The sequence below is a fragment of the Orcinus orca genome, chromosome 10 (assembly GCF_937001465.1).
Source record: "Orcinus orca chromosome 10, mOrcOrc1.1, whole genome shotgun sequence".
Lineage (NCBI taxonomy): Eukaryota > Metazoa > Chordata > Mammalia > Artiodactyla > Delphinidae > Orcinus > Orcinus orca.
This window is the reverse complement of record NC_064568.1, coordinates 38869660-38890173: the sequence shown is the minus strand read 5'-3', so window position 1 is coordinate 38890173 and position 20514 is coordinate 38869660. Positions and strand designations below refer to the sequence as shown.

General features: G+C 51.8%; 2 protein-coding genes across 3 annotated transcripts; one reads left to right on the top strand and one right to left on the bottom strand.

Moving 5' to 3' along the window:
• The first annotated feature begins 3437 nt into the window (after positions 1–3437).
• On the top strand, positions 3438–8337 carry KLHDC8B (kelch domain containing 8B). Its single transcript, XM_004283934.3, has 6 exons — positions 3438–3627; positions 4567–5076; positions 6115–6279; positions 6616–6840; positions 6939–7040; positions 7478–8337. Exons 2-6 carry the CDS (start codon positions 4701–4703, stop codon positions 7672–7674), a joined length of 1065 nt encoding a protein of 354 aa, XP_004283982.1. The 5' UTR covers positions 3438–3627; positions 4567–4700; the 3' UTR covers positions 7675–8337.
• Positions 8338–8447: 110 nt separating this feature from the next.
• On the bottom strand, positions 8448–19988 carry C10H3orf84 (chromosome 10 C3orf84 homolog). Of its 2 annotated transcripts, XM_049716149.1 has the most exons (4): positions 19839–19988; positions 17849–17962; positions 9993–10049; positions 8448–9566 (listed from the first exon to the last, which is right to left on the bottom strand). In XM_049716149.1, exons 1-4 carry the CDS (start codon positions 19863–19865, stop codon positions 9150–9152), a joined length of 615 nt encoding a protein of 204 aa, XP_049572106.1. In that variant the 5' UTR covers positions 19866–19988; the 3' UTR covers positions 8448–9149. The 2 variants fall into 2 exon arrangements, with proteins under 2 accessions (XP_049572106.1, XP_049572105.1); XM_049716148.1 differs by lacking the exon at positions 17849–17962 and having other exon boundaries at positions 19839–19986.
• Positions 19989–20514: the final 526 nt, after the last annotated feature.

The window sequence follows — 20514 nt, the reverse complement described above, 5'->3', positions numbered from 1 at the left end:
AGCTCCCTCAGTGGCAGAAAGCCCTCCCTAAAGTCTTAACTCTTCCCCAAATCCCTGCTTTTTGGCCTAAGAGATTGGGACTTCTTTCCACCTGTACAGTCTTTCCACATGTACCCTGGGGCCAGCAGAGAGGTGACGGTTACAGGGCTCACTACCCAAGCAGCATCAGATGAGAGAACGTAGGTAAAAATTAACCTTAGGAGTCTAAAGGGTCAGAATGGTCTCTATTGCTCTGACCAAAGGCACTTCTTGGTCAAGGGCCCCCAACTCCAGGTTGGGAGTCAACCTGGAAGTCCTGGTTTCATGGATGAGATGGTGGGGGCATCTGTACTTGGGTCAGAGCCTGAGCTAAGAGGCAAAAATATTGTCATAACTCTTGGACCTGACATGTACAGTGGTGTAAATTTGGTAGCTGGGGGGCAGGTGGAAGCCTATGGGCAGTCACAGAGTGTGACTGGATGCTTCATTTGGGGACTGGTTGATAGCCCTCCTCACTCCCCATAAAACCCCAGGATCCTCTACCTGATCTATGCTTCCCTGCCTCTACAGATGGGTCTGGGCACCCCTAGAGAGAAACACTCACCCCACCCTAGGCCTCACCTTGTGCACCTAAGCTTCTCAGGGCCTCAGCCCTGATGGTGGGGTCCTCAGTGCCTTTAAGCATAGCCAAGATATCCAGCAGGAAATGCAAACTCTCCTGCTCCTCTGGGGTCAATGCTTCTGACCCCTTGTATTGGTAGAGAGAAGGGAAGGATGGGGTCTCAAGGGCCAGGGTCGCGGGGTTGCAATCAGGAAGTCCCACCTTAGCACTCCCAGTTCCCAACTGAGGGTGAGCCCCATCTCTGCCCCATCCATGGTTGAGGATTAGTTGTTCACTCTTAGGACCAATCCAGCCTCATCTTCTGCCCAAGTTGTCTTCTATAGCTTCTCTAAAGCCAGCAGTGTTGGCCCCCCATGTGCAGGTGGGGCCAGGCCTGTGTAAACAGAAGCCACTTCCATGAAGAAGCAGAGTCCAGCCTCCAGGGATGACATGGGCCTAGGTGTGTCCTGGAAAGAGGATACCTCTCTGGTGATGTCCAGCCTAGAGGTCAGCGCAAAGTGGAAGACAAAAAAAGGTAGGTCCATCCCTAGTCTGTGTCCCTTCCACACATTAGAACTGTGGGGATGATATGGGTTCAGGGAAATGGTCTGGGGTACCTAGCTTCCTGAGGGGAGGCTGATCCTTTTGCCTCTTGGTACCCAGAACGTCCCAGATGGAACTCTCTGGGATCATTAATCAGGGCCAAGTCTGACTTGACCTGGACTTTGGTGGATGCTGACCATCCCAGGCATAACTGGGATCAGATGAGATGAGGTTGGAGAGACCACAGGGCCGTCCCAGGATCCAGCCCTTCCTCTCTATTTGGCATCTTTTATATCCCTTAGTGATGGACCCTAGACCCATATCCACCTGAGCAGAGAGATCTGGTGAAGATCTAGATGTGAGTGAGGCCAGTGGCCTTGGAGAGATCACCCCAGGAGGGAGTCTATGTGCCAGGGAGAAAAGCCAAGGCTGGGTGTTGAGGAGGCACTTCCTGGGGAAGGAGAGGAAGCAGGGCCTGTAAAAGCCTCCGAGGGGCAGGACAAGCAGCAGGAGGAAGCCAAGGTCACAAGGGTGGGTGAGGCTTTGAAGAGGCCAGAAAGATTTCAGTTGAGAAAAAGACGATAGCCGCCCCACCCTGCCCCATTTTAGCTATATGGTGTTCCATGGTGACTTTGGCAATACCAAGTTTTGGGGAGCAGTGGTAGCAGATATAAGATGGCCAACACCAAGGCAATGGAAACTGTGAGAGAAGATGACTTCAAGAGTTTGACTGGAAGGAAGGGAACAATGGAAGGACTTGGGGTGCTGGGAGGTATCTAAAGGCAGGAGGCTTTTATGTGCTTAATTACTGGAAAGGAGAGGGGAAGGGGCCTGGAAAGGGAACAGTGGGAAGTGTGAGGGGGTCTGCAGGACAGTGTGAATACCCTATGGAGGAAGGTACCAGTGACTGGCCTAACTGAGGAGCATGTTGGGGGCAGAGTGGAGTGGGAGGATGAAAGCCTTCTAGCCAGGATCTGCAACCAGCCTTGGCACCATTTCCATGCGGGCCGTCCAACTCCATCTGCCAGCCCCTGAAAGGGACTGAAGACTCTCTCTCTGGTCAGAATGCTCTGCCCACACTCTAGGCTGGCCAGAAGTCAGGCAGGCTAGGGTATTCATGTCTCCAAGTTGCTCTCAACCCATGACTGATGGAGATTTGAGAATGAATACCTTAGCATTCCCTTGCTCTGATGGGAACAATAATGTGAGGCCCATGTTCTACAATGGCTCCCAGAGTCCCCAGCAGGATTTGGTCCTTGTTGCTCACAGTGGGAACTTGTTTGATGACACACCCCTTTATTGGCTGCTTTCCCTGTCTTCTTGCCACTCCTCTACTGGTGCTTCTTGTCCTCATCTCCCACATTAACTATATGCACTTGTATCTCAGTCTCCTGGTGTGCTTCTGGAGAAAGTGAGGCAGACGCTGTCCATGAAAGAGGGACAAATGGTAGCAAGCACAATCACGAGGACTTCTTCTCATAGGTGACCACTGACCTGTACAAATGGGCCCCTAGCTCACAGACTTAGCCAGTACTCTTGATGCTCAGAAGATAGGATGGGCCAGGGTCTGGGTCTGAGGTAGGTCTGCCTCTGTCACACCAACTTGTTCTTGCCTGACCCCGGAGTTGGCTAGAGGCAGGCCCAGGACCCTGAAGATGGACAGTCACAAAGTGCCTTGGGTCCCAGAGTAGCCCAGGCCTCAGGCCCTGCAGAATAAGCCCAGAGTGACCTGCCTGGGAGGTCCCCTGGCCTCTGACTCTTCATCACCTGCTCTGTTACCCTCCCCCACAAAAATTGCCCCCACCCATGCCTGTGGAAGGGCCTGTCAAGTACGGGGGCTGGCACTTTCTGCTCCTCCACCCTCTGCTACCCTCAATGTGCACCACAGAACCTGTTCTGTGCCCTCATCAGTGCTTGGGGAAGGGCGACCGAACCATTGCCCCCACCAAAGGCCCAGGACATACCCTAAGAGGCCTCCAGGGGGCGCCGCCGCGAAGCCTGTCGTGGGCTCTTCGGAGCGCAGCGGTGGTGGGCAGGCGCCCGCTTCTCAAGCCCCCAGGTTCTGCTGGCCCGCCCCTTCGCCGGTGCTCGCAGGCTGGGTCCTGCTGAGAACGGCCCCCACCATACACGTGTCGTGCGGCCCACCGCTTCTTCCTTTCTCCCCCAGTCCGAGGTCGGACCCCAAATCCTGGGCAGGCTCAGCGTCCACATGTCCGTCTGTCTGTTCACCGGTTTCCGTGTGACCATGGGTCGGCGCGCCCTGCTCCGGCCACGGCAGGTGCGGGGTTAAAGCAGGGGGGAGGTTTTCCCGAGTCGGGAGGGGGGACGAGGGGCGGACCCTGTCCAGCCCCGCCCCGCGCCGGAGAAGAGCCGGAGCCCCGCCGGAGCCCCGCCGGAGCCCCACCGGAGCCCCGCCGGAGCCCGGCCTCAGACCCAGCCAGATCAGGCACCAGCGGAACCGGAACCGCGGACCCTGCGCCCCGGCGGCGCCGGAGCCCCGGCCGGTGAGTCCCGCGGGAGCCGCGCTCAGGGGAAGTTTAGGGCGCGGGGTGTAGAGCCCCAGGCGCGCTCGCTCGGACCCGCCCCCCCTTCCGCGAGCTGGAAGTTTGGGGCCGGGAGGCCCTCGCGCCAGGAGGCCCTCGCGCCAGGGGTCCCAGGAGCGTGCCTCCCCGCGGGAAAGGAGAAGCCAGGGAACTTGGAATCTGTGAAGTCCAGCTGCCCATTTCTGCTGGCAACGCCCTGGACTCTGGGAACCTAGAGTCCAGTGCTCGTGAGTTCCCAAAAATCATCCCCCTCCCCGTCCCAGACACCAAGAAGGCAGGCCTCTGGGGACTTGGCATGGGCAAACCCCTGAGGGTAGATCTTGAGGGGAAATGTGGGACTCTGGCCTCCAGCCCCTCCCCTCCCAGTCTCAAACACCCTGATCTTGGCCTTTGCTGGTGGGAATGGATGCAGTCTATGGAATGGCTCCCAAAGGGGTTTTAAGGATACCCTGGACTCTGATCCCTGGCAGCAGGTTGGAGACCCTGATGGCTGCCCAGAGCACACTGGAAGCCAGTAAGGGGGAGGGTACAGTAAAACTCCACTGATGCAGAGCACCAGGGTGAGGATTGTTGAGGCAAAGGGAAGGGGGCTAGGGTGGAAAGTCCTATTCTAGTCACCTTACCTCCCACCTAGACCTAGATTCAACCGGGGAGCAACTAGGTGAGGGCAAGGTATGGGAGGAGAATCCCTCAAGCCCCATAGCAAGTTGGGAAGTTGCCTGGGTAACTGGGAGACTGCCCTCCTTCCCACTCCAGGAGGACCTCCACATCAGTGTGCTAGGCAGTGGAGGTGTGTCTTCCCTCTGCTTTTCCCACCAGCAATTTTGGGCCAGGCTGCTTATCTGTACCCTGAGGGGCTGGTCAGTGGCTCTGACCCTTTGTTTTCCCTCTTTTCTCTAGGTGAAAGCAAAGTCCTTGGACTGGCCCCACACTCCCTTGTAGCCCTGGTAGAGTCAAGATGTGGCCCCATCATGCCCTTCAGTGAGGCCTGCAGCCTGAGCAGATAGCATGGCCTGCCACTGGAGGTGAACACCATGGCTACAGGAGGTGGCCGGGCCTTTGCTTGGCAGGTGTTCCCACCCATGCCCACCTGCCGGGTATATGGTACAGTGGCATACCAGGATGGGCACCTGCTAGTGTTGGGGGGCTGTGGCCGAGCTGGACTGCCTTTGGACACTGCCGAGACATTGGACATGGCCTCACATACGTGGCTGGCACTGGCGCCCCTGCCCACTGCCCGGGCTGGTGCGGCTGCTGTGGTACTGGGCAAGCAGGTGCTAGTGGTGGGCGGTGTGGATGAGGGCCAGAGCCCGGTAGCTGCTGTGGAGGCCTTCCTGGCTGACGAGGGCCGCTGGGAGCGTCGGGCCACCCTACCTCAGGCAGCCATGGGGGTTGCAACTGTGGAGAGAGGTGAGTGGCCTCCCAAGGAAGGTCCCTCAGGTGCCCCAACACCCTCCATTCTTTCCTGACTTGGTCCCTTACCTTCAGAGATTGGGCAAGAGCTGTAAATTTTGCCTGGGTGCCCTGGACATGGCTTTGTTTCTTGTACCCTTCCCTACCTAGCTCTGAGCTGGGCTAGCAGCAGCCTAAACTGCCTTTTCCAGCTGTGAGGTGGGAGTCAGAGCCCAGGCTAGCCACCAGCATGATGGGAGGCCCAAGCCACCTCCCTGCCCCATTCCTCCTCTGTGAGAGACAAGGAGGGGTGGCCCAATGACTCCCACAGTTATAAATAGTCTGGGAGAGGGGGATGGGAGCAGGGCCTTGGCTCAGAGCCCGGCAAGTGCTTAAATTCCTCGCACCACACAAACAAACAAGGGAGACTGAGATGGACAAAAGCCAAGCTGGCCTGGAGGCAGTTGCCATGGAAGCCCCTAGCTAACTGGCTGTCTGCCCAAGGCCCCCACACATGCCCCCAGCTGACCCTGAGAGTATAACAGGGCAAGAACCTACTCTAGTGAAAGGGCAGGGTACAGAAGTGCTGGCAGAAGGCTTGTGGACAGCACCCCCATCCTGCAGGCCCAAGCTCCTCTCCCAGCCCCCCAGCTGATCCCCAGAGCCCCCTCCCCAGTCTGAGCTCCATGCTGAACAGATCTCCATATGGCCCCCACCCTCCTTCCCCCATGAGAGTCCCTACATTGTGGCCTCCAGGTCTGACCACCAGTCCTGCTTGGATGCCAGATGTGGTTGCCATAGCGTCTCCAGGGAGACAGAGACGGCTTATAATTAGATTGGCTGCCTCCTGCTCTTCACTTGAAGGGGCCCTGGCCAGAGTGAGAATCCTAGCTCTCCCAGCCCCCACTCCAGGCAGGCAGGAGGGTTTCTGCTGCCAGGGAGGGGTACCATAAATAGGTTTGTCCTAAGCCACCTCCAGGCCTGACCAGGGCTGTTGTCAGGGTGGAGTGCTGTGGCCAGGCCCAGGGATAGTCTGTATTACTCTTTTCTCTGCAGATGGTATGGTGTATGCACTGGGGGGAATGGGCCCTGACACAACCCCCCAGGCCCAGGTTCGGGTGTATGAACCCCGCCGGGACTGCTGGCTTTCGCTGCCTTCGATGCCCACACCCTGCTACGGGGCCTCCACCTTCCTGAACGGGAACAAGATCTATGTCCTGGGTAAGAACCTGGGGATGTGGAAAATTGGCCTAAGTCCAAAAGCACTTATCCGTATAGGTTGGCTGGGATCAAGCTTAATCTGGGATGGTGGGACAAGAGAAGTTTTGTTGGTTTGAGCCAGGGTTGCTCTGAGGCTCTGACCTCTGGTGGTCCTGCTGAGGCTGGAAAACCAAACCCCAGTGCCTAAGGATCTTTGCGGTTGATCTGTGCTCTGGTGTGCACACAGCTGGGTATGGGTAGCTGGGGTGGGCAGTGGTAAAGGCTCAGCAACCTGGTAAAGGAAGAGGCTGCCAGGCCTCCTGGGCTGCCTCCCAGGTGCCCCAATTCCATTGGCAGGGGGCCGCCAGGGCAAGCTCCCAGTGACTGCTTTTGAGGCCTTTGATCTGGAGGCCCGTACCTGGACCCGACACCCAAGCCTGCCCAGCCGCCGGGCCTTTGCCGGCTGCGTGATGGCCGAAGGCAGCGTCTTTAGCCTGGGTGGCCTGCAGCAGCCCGGGCCCCACAATTTCTACTCCCGCCCACACTTTGTCAACACTGTGGAGATGTTCGACCTGGAGCATGGTGAGCAGTGGCTGGTCTGGGCTATTCTCCCACTCTCCATGGGATGGAGGGGTGCAGTGTGTGTGAGGGGGCTAGATCTGACCTCCCCTCCCCTGCAGGGTCCTGGACCAAGCTGCCCCGAAGCCTGCGCATGAGGGATAAGAGGGCTGACTTTGTGGTTGGCTCACTTGGGGACCACATCGTGGCCATTGGGGGCCTTGGTGAGTCTCTGTGGGGCTAGGGATAGGAGGGGAGCCCAAGACAGGAAAGAGTAGCCCCCTGCGTGAGTACCACCTCCTGCCCTTCTCTAGGTACTCCAGGGGTCATGGCTTTGTGAGCTTCCCTTTTCCAATCTGTAAAACAGTCAGTGGGTGGTCTGCCTGGCTCAGCTTTTGGGGTGTCTCTCAGCACCTAACTGTGGGTTCTGTACCAGCAGGGGCCTAGGAGATAAAAACAGGACAAATGACCACTGAATGAATGGAGAAATAGAAATGTGAATAAATAAATGAATGAGTGATGAAATGGGGGCAATGAGTAGCAACGCATGGATAGCCCATCCTGGGGTAATGCATGCTGGGCCATGCTCTGAGCTCAGCGAGAAAAAGAGCTGGAGCCCCTGCAGCCTGTGCCCTTTACAACATCTGTCTTCTTCCTGCAGGAAACCAGCCGTGCCCTCTGGGCTCTGTGGAGGGCTTCAGCCTTGCACGGCGGCGCTGGGAGGCACTGCCTCCCATGCCCACAGCCCGCTGCTCCTGTTCTAGCCTGCAGGCTGGGCCCCGGCTGTTTGCCATCGGGGGTGTGGCCCAGGGTCCCAGTCAAGCTGTGGAGGCACTGTGTCTGCGTGATGGGGTCTGAATGCCTGATGGGACCTGTCCACTGGAGCAGTTCAGTGCCAGAAGCAGATGTCTGTGGTTCCTTTTGCTGCTGAGAAAGCTCACTGTGGCTCTGTGGGATGAGGGAGGCACAGGGTGGGGCACTTGAGACACCGTGTCTGGGACTTGGGGGTGGCCTTCATCTTTAGCAAAGGACACACATACCTTTATACCCACCTTTACTCCCTTTCATTCACGGACCATGCCCAGCTCCACCCTTGCTCTGGAACCTACTGGGCCCTCTGTCCAACTGGGAAGTGGGGGAGGGCAGAGCTGGCCTCCTGCCCTACAGGTCAGTGCCTACCTGGAGTTGATCAGGCCCTCCCCAATGGCTGTTCCTGAAAAGTCCTAGCTGTCAGCCTGCCTTGAAGGCCCTTGTGGACTCAGAAGAGGTAAGAGAGGGTGGGAACACAGAGGGGTACAGGAGTGGATGTGGGGACTTCCAGAGGGCCAGAAGAATGGTGGCTTTGGGCCCTTTACACTGCTGGCTGTGTGACCTTGGGCAAGTCATTTCACCTCTCTGTGCCTCAGCATCCTCATCTATAAATGGGGATCTCTGAAACCTTCCTGCCCTACCTACCTCACAGGGCTGTTGTGAGGATCCAGGGAGTTCAGATGTGGAAGTAAAAGTGCTGCTAAATCTGGCTTATGGCCTCTGGTGTGGACTCCTGCGTTGCCCCTGAGCCCCTGGCCCTCAACTTTCTCAGGGGATGAGGGTCTAGAGGAGCCTTTAGGACCTGGCCTCTGCCCCCAAAGTGTCCTGGTGTCTTAGTCCCACTTAAGCCTCAGTTCTCTGTTGGTGACGTAGGATGACCCCCCATCCCCTATTGCCCTGGCTGTTAGAGGGCACTCACAGCAAGACCATAGAAGAGCTCAGAAAACTGCAACAAAATACCATAGGATCAGGATGACCTCAAGATTCACATCACACAGCATCCTCAAAGCCTCTGCTCACCTCCGGTGGCGGGGGCGGGGTGTGTGTCCAGTGGGGGCTGTCCCTCTGTCCCAGCTGTGGTGAAGCTGTCTCTTAGGCATGACTGTGTTGCCACTCACCAGACCCCTAGAGGCAGTAGCATCCCAGAAAAAGCAAAGCTGCCAGCCCTTGCCTCCTCCTCCAGTCTTTGCTGCCCACTAGTAGGGACCATTGACTCTGCTTTCCCTGCAGCCGTACTGATTGCAAGGGGTTCACAGTTGAGTTTGTGGCAAGAATGGATTTGGGGTCCTGGAACCCACCTGCTGTGGCCAAGGTAACCTTCCTGGACCATTAGCCTCCTGCAGGCCTTACCTCTTCTCACTCACTGGCAAGACTCCCCAGGCAGCACCTCCCCCAACCAGCACAAGGCTGCACAAGGCTCCATGGCACAAGCAACATAGGAGCCAGGCGCAGGGCCTGGCTGTGCCTTACTGTTCTCCAGCCTCTGAGATCTCTTGGGCTGCAAGCACAGACAGGCCACTGAGTTAGCTGTCCTTGTTTAATGTTCTGGACCAGTTTAGACACTCAGAGACCCCAGCATGAAGGTAATGCTGCAGCAGCTTGGGTCTTGGGATCCCTGGGAGGTCAGGCAGTGTGTTGGTGACTGGGGCCTGGGGCCCCATGTTGTCACTGCCACAATGGCTACCACGGGATGGCTGGCAGAAGTTCTGCTGGTAGGTGGTGCTGGCACGGGAAGGCTGGATCTGCACAAAGTGGGCAAGGCGCTGGGGGAGGTCACTGAGTCCTGGCCCTGACCGGAAATCAGCCTGGTAGGAGGATTCAAGGGGCCGTGGCTGGCGCAACTCCAGTTCACAGGGTGCCCAGCGCAGGAAGGTGTGCTGCTGCCACAGGCGCTCCAGGTCTTTCCGCCTTCCGATTCCCTGTAGCAGGCAGTAGGGGCCCTCCTCAACGGTATGGGCCCTTGGCCCACAGTCCTGGCACCAGGCAATTCCTTGGGCCCCTCCTATACCCAAGCCTGCCTGGTGATGCCTGGCCTGTGCCTGGCCTCCCTGGCCTGGACCCCAGCCTCTTTGGCCTGCATCCCCAGTCATGCCTTCCATTCCAGAGTGAACGAAGCCCCCAGAAAGTCAGTGGTTCCTAAGATATTTGCACATTGTCAGGCAAGCTGGTGGGGGAAACCAAAGCAGAGGTACATCTGTTTGTAGAATGGGCTGTTTCCCAGAAGAAAGAGGTTGTCAGGAAGACAGACACTCCTCTGTCTGTATAAAGAGCCCTCTCTCCCTGCAATGTCTTTTCCCCTCCACCCTACCTCAACCTCAACCTAGGCTGGGAGTCTGCCCATTTTCCTTCCTCTCTCTAGCACTCACTTTGTCAAAGGAAGTGCGGTTGTCATGCTTGGAGAAGAAATGTTGCTGCGCTGGCTCCTAGAAAGACAGTGAAAAAGAAGGTGAATGGGGAAAGATGATGCTTACCTGTCCCCAAGATGCTAACTCAGGGCCCCATAATGGAGGGAAGTTGCCAGGAGCCACCATCCTTAAACTGCTAAACTGCCAACACACTGAAAGGGCAGATAAAAATTAAAGCAACACCTCATTCCTGGAACATCTCATCCCAGCACTTGCTCTCAAAGCAGAAGCCTCTGGGGCCACTGATTGAGGAAGGGGCTGAGGCATTTTCCAGGACATCCTGCCGTTAGTGGGGCAGTGGTTTAAGTTTCACATTGGGTCCTTTAGATCATCCAGGACTAGGCTCCAGCTCTCTCCTCCTCTCTTTCACTCTCTCATCAACAACCCAGCCTCTTGGCCCTAAATACCACCTGGAAACTGAAATTTCTCTTTAGAGCTTGAGCTCTCTCCCGAACTCCAGACTCACTAGCCAACCACCTGCTCCATATTCCCATGTAAATGTCTTAACGGGCATCTCCAGACACATGGCTGAGCTCTGGATCATTCCCCAAAACCACCCCACCTATAGCCTCCCCCAGCTCAGGTCATGGCAGCTAGATCTTGCCAAACACCTCGGAGTCCCCTTGATTCTTTTCTTTCACACTCTACATCCAGTGTGCCAGGAAATCCTGCTGATACTTCCTTCAATATGTACCCAGGATCAGACCACTTCTCAGCATAGCCGCTGCTTTCTCTGGTCTAAGCCACCTTCCCCTCATGCCTCAATTACTGCAAGAGCTTCCCACTTGGTGTCCCTACTTCCAAGCTTGCCTCTCCAGTCTATTGTCCTCTTAGCAGGCAGAATAACTGTTTTAATATGTAAATCAGATCACACTCCTTGTTTGCCAAAAATCCACAACAGTTCCTCATGTTTATAAAAGTCAAAGTCATCATAGTGGTCCATGAGATCCACATGATATTGATTCCTCCATTACCTCTAGCCACACTGGCGTCCTCACTGTTCCTCAAATACACTAGCTACTTTCACCTTGGACCTTTGTACTACCAGTTACTTCTGCCTGGGACTTTTCTCCCAGCTGGCCATGACTCCCTCTCACCTACCTCTTGGGAGGTCTTCCTTGACCACTACTACACCAGCAGTCCCATCACCCCAACCCAGCATTTTTCACCTTCTAACATACTGTATTACTATGTATTATGTTGCTGTTTACCATCTGATGCCCCTGACTAGAACACAAGCACCTCATGGGCAAGGTTACTGTCTGTTTTACTCACATCTATAACTCCAACACTGAGCCTGGCACTGTGCTCAATATATATTTGCTGTTAAATCAGTGAACAGGGACAGAAGATCCCCAGGGCATTTGCTTTAGCCCAGTTGGGGCCAGAGAGCCATGTTCCATCCCCAGGCAGAGAGAGACCACCTCTCAGGCCCCTAGACCTCAGCAGGAATCTCTCCCAAGACCGTCCACCTTGCCTTTGTGCCTGGTCTCTGCCCCCAGGGTCCCTCCACCTCAGCCACTCAGCTTCTCCTGCTGCGGACCAGAATGAAGTACCTGATCTGGTGAGTCCAATCGTGGCTGGGTTGGGGTATGAGCAATGGCTGACAATAAGTTGCTAGATAAAAGTCAGGGGCTAGCTCCATCCCAGATCCCTGAACCAGAATCTTCGGGGTGGAGCCTTTAACAAGCTCCCTTATTGGGACCTCCTGCCTTAGACAGCTGGTGTTCTCCAAATCGAATGAAAGCTCCATGAAGGTAGGAAGCCAGCTGGCCCTACCTTTCATTCCTCATAAAGCAAACTGACACAAGAGATTAAAAACCCAGAGCCCTTTCAGGAAAAAAATAGAAAATCTTCAGAATCTAGAGCTAGGCAAAGAGTTCTTAGATGTGACACCAAAAGCAAGAGCCATAAAAGAAAAAAAAATCAATAAATTAGACCTCATCAAAATTTTTTTTTAAGTTTTGCTCTGTGAAAATCCATGTGAAGAGGATGAAAAGACAAGTTACAGACTGAGAGAAAATATTTGCAAATCACATATCCAATAAAGGACTAGTATCTAGAATGTATAAAGAACTCTCACAACTGAACAGCAAAATAAAAATTCCAATTAGAAAATGGGCAAACAACATGAAGACATTTCTTCAAAGAGGATATACAGATGGCAAATAACACATGAAAAGATGTTCACCATCACTGCATGTTAGGGAAATGCAAATTAAAACCACAGTGAGAGGGCTTCCCTGGTGGTGCAGTGGTTAGGAGTCTGCCTGCCAATGCAGGGGACACGGGTTCGAGCCCTGGCCCCGGAGGATCCCACATGCCATGGAGCATCTAGGCCCGTGTGCCACAACTACTGAGATTGCGCTCTAGAGCCTGCAAGCCACAACTACTGAGCCCACGTGCCACAACTACTGAAGCCTGCGTGCCTAGAGCCTGTGCTCCACAACAAGAGAAGCCACAACAATGAGAAGCCCGCACACCACAACGAAGAGTAGCCCCCACTCACCACAACTAGAGAAAACCTGCGCACAGCAATGACGACCCAACACACTCAAAACAAAAAACAAAAAAACCCCACAGTGAGCTATCATGACACATCAATCAGAATGGCTAAAATAAAAAATAGAGACAACACCAAATGTTGGTGAGAATGCAGAGAAATACAATCATTTGCTCAATGCAGGTGGGAATGTAAAATGTGAAACAGCCACTCTGGAAAACAGTTTGACAATTAAAAAAAAAAAACTTAACATGCAGGAGGTACAATATAGGGGTAGGAGAAAAAAAGTTATTATGGGATTATATGAAATCGTGTGTGAAAATTTTGAAAATTGTAAAGTGCTATAGAATTTAAAGAATCTTTCCTTCAATTAAAAAAAATTTCCATCCACATTAAAAAACCAAACAAACAACTTAAATGCAACTACGGGGACTTCCCTGGTGGTCCAATGGCTAAGACTCTGAGCTCCCATTGCAGGGGGCCAGGTTCTATCCCTGGTCAGGGAACACGATCCTACATGCCGCAACTAAGAGTCTGCATGCCCGCACCTAAGAGATTCTGCATGTTGCAACTATAAAAAGATCCCGCATGCCACAACTAAAAAAAAGATCCTGCATACTGCAACTAAAGATCCCTCACGCGGCAACGAAGATCCCGTGTGCCGAAACTAAGACCCGGTGCAGCCAAATAAATAAATAAAATATTAAAAATAAATAAATAAATGCAACTATCATATGACCCAGCAATTGCACTCCTAGGTATTTATTCCAAAGAAATGAAAATTTATGTTCACCCAAAAACCTGTACACAAATGTTCATAGCAACTTTATTTGTAAGAGGTAAAAACTGGAATCAGCCCAGATACATTTTCATAGATGGATGGTTAAGTAAACTGCTATATACATACCACAGAATACTACTCAGTAATGGAAATTGAACCGTTGATACACACAACTTGGAGGAATCTTCAGGAAATTATGCTGAGCAAGAAAAGCCATTCCCCAAAGGTTGCATGCTGTATCATTCCATTCACATAACGTTTCTGAAGTCACAAAATTTTAGAAATGGAGGAAAAATAGCAGTTAGGGACAGGGGAAGGGTGGAGGAATGAGAGGCTGATGGGTATAAAAGGGCAGGACCACGGGCTTCCCTGGTGGCGCAGTGGTTGAGAGTCTGCCTGCCGATGCAGGGGACGCGGGTTCGTGCCCCGGTCCGGGAGGATCCCACATGCCGCGGAGCGGCTGGGCCCGTGAGCCATGGCTGCTGAGCCTGCGCGTCCGGAGCCTGTGCTCCGCAACGGGAGAGGCCACAACAGTGAGAGGCCCGCGTACCGTGAAAAAAAAAAAAAAAGGGCAGGACCAGGGATCCTTGTGATATTGGTCAGTATCTTGACTGTGGTGGTGGATGCACAAACCTACACGGGTGATAAGATTTTATAGATCTTTTTTTTTCTCTTGCAAATGAAGTGACCAACAAGGGATTAATCTCCAAAATATACAAACAGCTCATGCAGCTCAATATCAAAAAAACAAACAACCCAATCAAAAAATGGGCAGAAGATCTAAATAGACATTTCTCCAAAGAAGACATACAGATGGCCAGGAGGCACATGAAAAGATGCTCAACATCATTAATTGTTAGAGAAATGCAAGTCACAACTACAATGAGGCATCACCTCACACCAGTCAGAATGGCCATCATGAAAAAATATATAAACAATAAATGCTGGAGAGGATGTGGAGAAAAGGGAACCCTCCTACATTGTTGGTGGGAATTTAAATTGGTAACAGCCACTATGGAGAACAGTATGGAGATTACTTAAAAAGCTAAAAATAGAACTAGCATATGATCCAACAAGCTCACTCCTGGGCATATATCTGGAGAAAACCATAATTCAGAAAGATACGTGTACCCCAATGTTCATTGCAGTACTATTTATAATAGCCAGGACATGGAAGCAACCTAAATACCCATCAATAGAGGAATGGATAAAGAAGATGTGATACATATATACAATGGAATACTACTCAGCCATAAAAAGAAAGAATGCCATTTGCAGCAACATGGATGGACCCAGAACTTGTCATACAGAGTGAAGTAAGTCAGACAGAGAACAACAAATATCATGTGATATCACTTATATGTGGAATCTAAAAAAATTGTACAAATGAACCTATTTACAGAACAGAAATAGAGTCACAGATATAGAAAGCAAACTTATGGTTACCAAGGGGGAAAGCAGGGGGAATGGATAAATTGGGAGATTGGGATTGACATATACACACTACTATATATAAAATAGATAACTAATAAGAACCTACTGTATAGAACAGGGAACTCTACTCAATATTCTTTAACGACCTATATGGGAGTAGAATCTAAAAAAGAGTGGATATATGTATATGTATAATTGATTCACTTTGCTATACAGCAGAAACTAACACAACATTGTAAATCAGCTATACTGTTATTAAAATTAATTTAAAAAAGATTTTATAGATTTTTATGGGTTTTTATGGCCATGCCACGTGGCTTGTGGGGTCTTAGTTCCCTGACCAGGGATCGAACACAGGCCCTCAGCAGTGAGAGCGTGGAGTCCTAACCACTGGACCACCAGAGAATTCCAAGATTTTATAGATCTTAATACACACACACAAATGAGGAAATCTGAATGAAATAGGTAGATTGCAGCAATGTCAGCGTCCTGGTTGTGATATTTTACTATAGATATGCAAAATGTTACCATTGGGGGAAACTGGGCAAAGCATAAAAGGGATCTCTCTTTACTAATTCTTACAACTGTTTCTGAATCTACAACCATCTCAAAAAAAATTTCAATTAAAAAATCTGGAGGTCTGGGGCAAGTTCCAGTTGCCCCCCCAATCCCTCCCCCATCTCTACCCTTAGCTTTAAAGTTGTACACAGCCCTAGAATGTGGATGCCTCTGCTGTTGGAGGCAGGTCTGAATTTGGAAACTCACTATTCTTACAGTGACAGGATCATCTATCGACTCCCACTGACTTGAGTTTTATTCTCACAACTGTGGGAGTCTAGTGAAAAGTGCAGTAATTTCCTCTCCACCCAGGCAGTTCTAAGTATTCTTGTCCCTGAGGAGAATTTCACCTGCATCTTTGCTTCTAAACCATCTAAAGCTCCTTTTCCACTCAGGTGGTAAAATCCGTGGTCTCTGAGCAGGTAGGGCTTGGGCTAGGGTTTGAGCTAAAGAGGCCTTGGAAGAGAAGTAGGTTTCCTGGGATGGGTCAATGTTTGCCTGTGGGAGGACTAAGGGCCTCTCTGGAGGCTGGGCAGTGTGCAATTAGTGGGGTACTGAGTGAGGAGTCCCTGTGGCAGACTGAGGCATGGTGGGGGGTGGGGCAGAGGCAGAGACACAGCAATCACGGCACCACCAACGAAGGACCTGCCTCCAACCATGAGCCCTGGCACTCTGGCCTGACCTTAAGAACAAACAAGACCAGGATTACATTTCCCAAGAGTCAGACAGGTGAAGGCCAGAAATAAACTAATCTGGTTTAGAAGAAAAAAAGAAAAAGAAGAATAAAAAGAAAAAAGAATCTTCTTGCATCTGAATGACAAAATTTCTACCTGCCCCAAACTAAAGGTAAGTGGCTGCTACATCTTGGAAAGGTTTTCAACAAGAATAGCTGCAGTCAGCCAGCTGACACTTGGTATCTCTCAGCAAATAAGAAAAAAGAATGTGCACCTTCCCTGAGTAGTCCCACTAATTAAAACAGCTTTAGATCTAGAAAGGGTCAGACTTGGCATTTGTACAACCTAAGCCCAAGATACACAGACCATGCTATTTTGGGGTTGCTGATAATGCCAACATGTAACAAGACTTCACTTCAATCAAAATATGTCCCCAAATATGTCCTCTACTCTGTTCCTGGGGGACAGACTAAGAGGACATTCAGGTCTTTGGGATGAGGGCTGCCACTGAGGACTACTACAGACACCCAGCAGGAAGTGCCCAGGTTACCTCTGTCCCTGTACTAGGCAGATCTCATCACTCTCTCAAGGGAGGTGGCCCCAGACGAGCAGTCTGGAGTTGCATTTGGGCCTTGCTCAGTAGGCAGTACCAGGCAGCCGTTCCAACTGGGCATGCTAAGGAAGTTCAGGCTCTGTAGCATGGCAGACTCCAAGACCCTGCTCTTGGCCTGGGAAAGCAATTTGTAGAGAATCCAGATGGCCAGTCAAGTAGGACCTGGCTAGAGGCTGGGAAACAAGAAGCTGCAGTGGGCGGAGCATGTTCCAGGCACACCTCCAGGTCCCTCTCAGCCCTCCTCCACCCTGATCTTTCCCAGGAGTCTGATGTGAGCACACTTCTCACCAGGTTGACTTCCCTCTGACCTGAAAGGAAGCCTGGAAAGGAGATGGAGGGAAGGAGGGAGGAGGTGTTTCTTCTCCTGGCTCCCTTCCGGGCCCGCCCCTACCTGGCTGTGTCTCTCTACCCGAAATCACCACTTCTCTCAGGACAGCCCTCTCCATACCACTCTCTCCATCTGGGTTCTAGGAGCCATGCCTTCCCCTTGTTCCTTAAAGCCCAGCAGTACTGACCACTTGGTTGTTACCATCCTGTGAGAATGCCTTTCCCTGAAGCTCCCACACCTACTCCTTTATATGTATACCCTCCTGAGTTCTGTTTTGAGTGGGCTTTTTACTTTTGGGACCCTGACTATGCTCAGTGTCCCCTCCTTGTCTCCAGGCCTGGAAGCAGTGGAGGGCCTGCAGCCCTGCGTCCCTCTCCTGTTATCTGGAAGCCTTTTCCAGCCACCCTAGGCCGATTCTGCCATCACTCCTTTCCAGTCCTCCTTGGTTAGGCATGGGGGCGGACACCTGCCACTTTCTATGCTGTTTTACTGACCAGAGGAGGCCTCCTACTCACTCCTGAGCCCCTGGACTACGAGGCTGCCTGTGAGCTAGACCATTGACTTTCATGGCATCAAGGAATCTGTGCTGAAGGACAGCCGTCTGCAAAACTCAAGGCTTACTTCTTGGGTTCTGGAGGCTCTCTCTCCATGACCACCCACCCCACCTAGACCCTGACTCTTCCTCCATTTAGAAGGAGCAGTGAGCAAAACTGTCCAGCCTGGTACTGGCTCTTCTCCACCCATGTATCTGTAGGGGGAGGACCTGACATTTCAGGGAAGAGGGGCCAGGCCTCATGCAAGTCCTGGGGATAGGCTGGCCTCAAGTGTCAGTCCAGTTGCGTTAAGGTTGAGGATATTGCTCTTGGGGCCTGAGAGAAGCAGAACCTGGCTCAGCCGTGGCAGCTGCACCCAGGGCTGCCTCGTACCTGACAGCGCTGCAGGAACACTGCTGGGGGCTGGGGCTTGGCTGCAAGGCGATATTCTCGAGCACTTTCACTCTTGAATTGGCCTCTGTAGTGCCCATAGAAGCCACTGTTGTGCTGTAACAAGGCAGGCTTGAGGGTGAATCCCACCCCAACCCCCACCCTGAGTCCTAGACCTCAGAGCCCCCAGGCTAGAAGCCTCTCCTGGGAGTTCCTGACAGAATAAAAAGAATCAGAGAAGGAGGGACACCCTGGAGAGGCGCCAACAGAGAGGTGTCTCCATCCACCATTAGAACAGTTGGCCTCAGCTGTGCTGGCCCACCTGGGAGGGTTATGTCTGTAAGGAAAGGGTGCCTTCCTTCCTTCCTCCCCTCCTTCCTCTCACCCTCCCTCCCTCCCTCCCCCCCTTCCTTCCTTTCTCTCTCTCTCTCTCTCTTTCTTTCTTCAATAGGGTCCTAATATGGGCTGGGGACACACACAGCAGTGAAAAGACAGAAAGACCCTGCCTCTATCAACCTTCCTTCTGGTGAGGGAGTAAGACAAGTGAATAGAGTCAGGAAAGAAAGAACCTGATGACTAGATCGAGTGACAGGGAGTAGGGACAGCATCTCATGACAATGGGCATGGTACTTGAAGGAGTCAGCCATGTGAGGGGCAGCAGAAGAGCATTCTATGTGGTGAGAACTGCAAGTGCAAAGATTCAGAGGCCAGAGACAGAGTTGTGTTGGAAGAACCGAAAAAAAAAAAAAAAAAAAAAAAGAGGCCTTATTGACTAAAAGGCTGTGAGCAAGACAAGGAGAAGTAAGGTGAGGTCAGGGAGGGACAGGACCTAGACTGGGTTAGGAACATGGATTCTCTTCCAAGAGCAAGGGAAGACTTCAGCAGGGAAGGGGACCAGACAGGTTCTGAGTTAGGGTGACTTAGGAAGCACTGAGCAGAGTTTTGAGAACAGGGCCACCATCTAGTAGCATGGTCCTTCCCTGGGGGATCTGAGAGGAAGTCCCCTTCATTGTCTTCCCTGCATTGTTAATAGAGGTCAAGGGTCACTGAAAAGCCAGGATTAAATGGATACATATTCTGCATCTATTGACAAAGTCACGAACACCTGTTTGCTACACACTTCGTTATTCTGGGGCAAGTAGGGCACCCTCTGAAACTGGAGCACTTAAACAAAGGATGAACTTTCCCAAAGAAGTACTTTACCAACAGTGGATACCTTCTGGAGAGAATTTCAGAGACAAGGACTGGCAGAAGACAGAAATGAGCACCTACTGGGGGTATAAGAAGCTGTACTGTGCTGATGTCATTAGGCTGACAACATGGATGACCATGTCTGGCCTGGGAACTCTTATGGCCCAACCTCACTGTCCTGAATACCCCCTGGAGAGGACAATGTGTCTAGTCCACGCCATGATCATAGTCCTGAGCAGAAAGAACCTGTTCCCAGCTGGCCTCTGGCCATCAAAGTGGGCTCCTAAGCGTGCCTGGGAAGCCCTTTATCTTTTCATCCCACTGAGTGCTTGGGTCATCCAACTCGTCTGTCCATCCTTCTACTATTGTCAAACACTCCTTTCTCTCTATTCAGTTTATTTCAACAGTATTTACTGGGCCTTTACTGTATTCCAGGCATGGGACATACAGATAGTAGAAGGCAGTCTTTAGCCTCAAGATGTTCCCAGTCTAGAGAGCAGTCAAACTACAGAAGTTTGGGGGGATCAAACAAAGGACTGGGAATAAATGGGGTGGCTAGAGGACTAAGAGGATCAGCTAATCCAGGCATGAGACCAGGACACATGGAAGAGGGCATGGTGTCAGGAAGACTAGATAAGCTGTAGGGGGACCTCATAATGGCAGAGGGGGAGTGGGCAGTTTGGGGTCCTCCTCTAGCCTGGATGCTGGATGAAACCATTCTCACTTTATTCTCATGAGTAATTCATATTTCAGGTACTACCCCAGGGCCAGGGGCTAGGATTAATGTAAAGTACACTCTTACCCAGGAGCCTACTAAAGCACTTTGCATCTTTCTGGGAAACGAGCAGAAAAGGCAAACTTTCCTCTTGTCTTTTTGAGGTTACTTCTGGAGAAAGAGCATCTCAGCAGGTCAACTTCTTGTTGCTTAGTGACAAAGGGATGTTGTGACTACACAATGCTCCTGATTGTTGAGGTAGAGCCCAGCCTGCTACCCCTTTGTGCTTCCTGCTCTATTCTTACTTCTCTCTGAGAGAAATCTGTCCCTCAGCATTAACAGCTTGGGAGAGTTCTTATATAAACATATAAGGCTCCACAGTGGAGTCTGATGAGCTCACAGTCAATGAAATAGCGAATATTTTAAAGGCAAATCCTGCATTTTTTAAACTTCAACCATACTGCCAGGGATATAAATTTATAACATTTCATGGAGTTAGAAGAAATGCTAAAGGGGCTGGTAGCTCTTAGGATAAAAATGCTGCTTCAGAATAAGGCTCTATCAACTTCTCAGGAGTTTGTGGTGACTGGGAACACTAACTGGTGGCAAATGTTGGTGAATGTTACAAGGGCCCAAGTGAAGGAGGAGAGAGCATAACAGAGGAGCAAAAGAAGCAGCATGAAAGTATCTGACACCATGGTTCCATCCCAAGCTAGCCTTGGGCAGATTATTGTCTCTCTCATTTATAACACAGGGACATGAA

Bases quoted from the DNA above. Each gene is read 5' to 3' on its own strand.
- KLHDC8B (XM_004283934.3), top strand. From the start codon at position 4,701: ATGGCTACAGGAGGTGGCCGGGCCTTTGCTTGGCAGGTGTTCCCACCC. The intron at 6,280-6,615 runs GTAAGAACCTGG...TTCCATTGGCAG, and splicing joins GAACAAGATCTATGTCCTGG to GGGGCCGCCAGGGCAAGCTC. The intron at 7,041-7,477 runs GTGAGTCTCTGT...TTCTTCCTGCAG, and splicing joins CGTGGCCATTGGGGGCCTTG to GAAACCAGCCGTGCCCTCTG.
- C10H3orf84 (XM_049716149.1), bottom strand. From the start codon at position 19,865: ATGCAAAGTGCTTTAGTAGGCTCCTGG. The intron at 17,963-19,838 runs GTAAGAGTGTAC...GCCTTGTTACAG, and splicing joins GTGCTTTAGTAGGCTCCTGG to CACAACAGTGGCTTCTATGG. The intron at 9,567-9,992 runs GTGAGTGCTAGA...ACCGTTGAGGAG, and splicing joins ACCGCACTTCCTTTGACAAA to GGCCCCTACTGCCTGCTACA.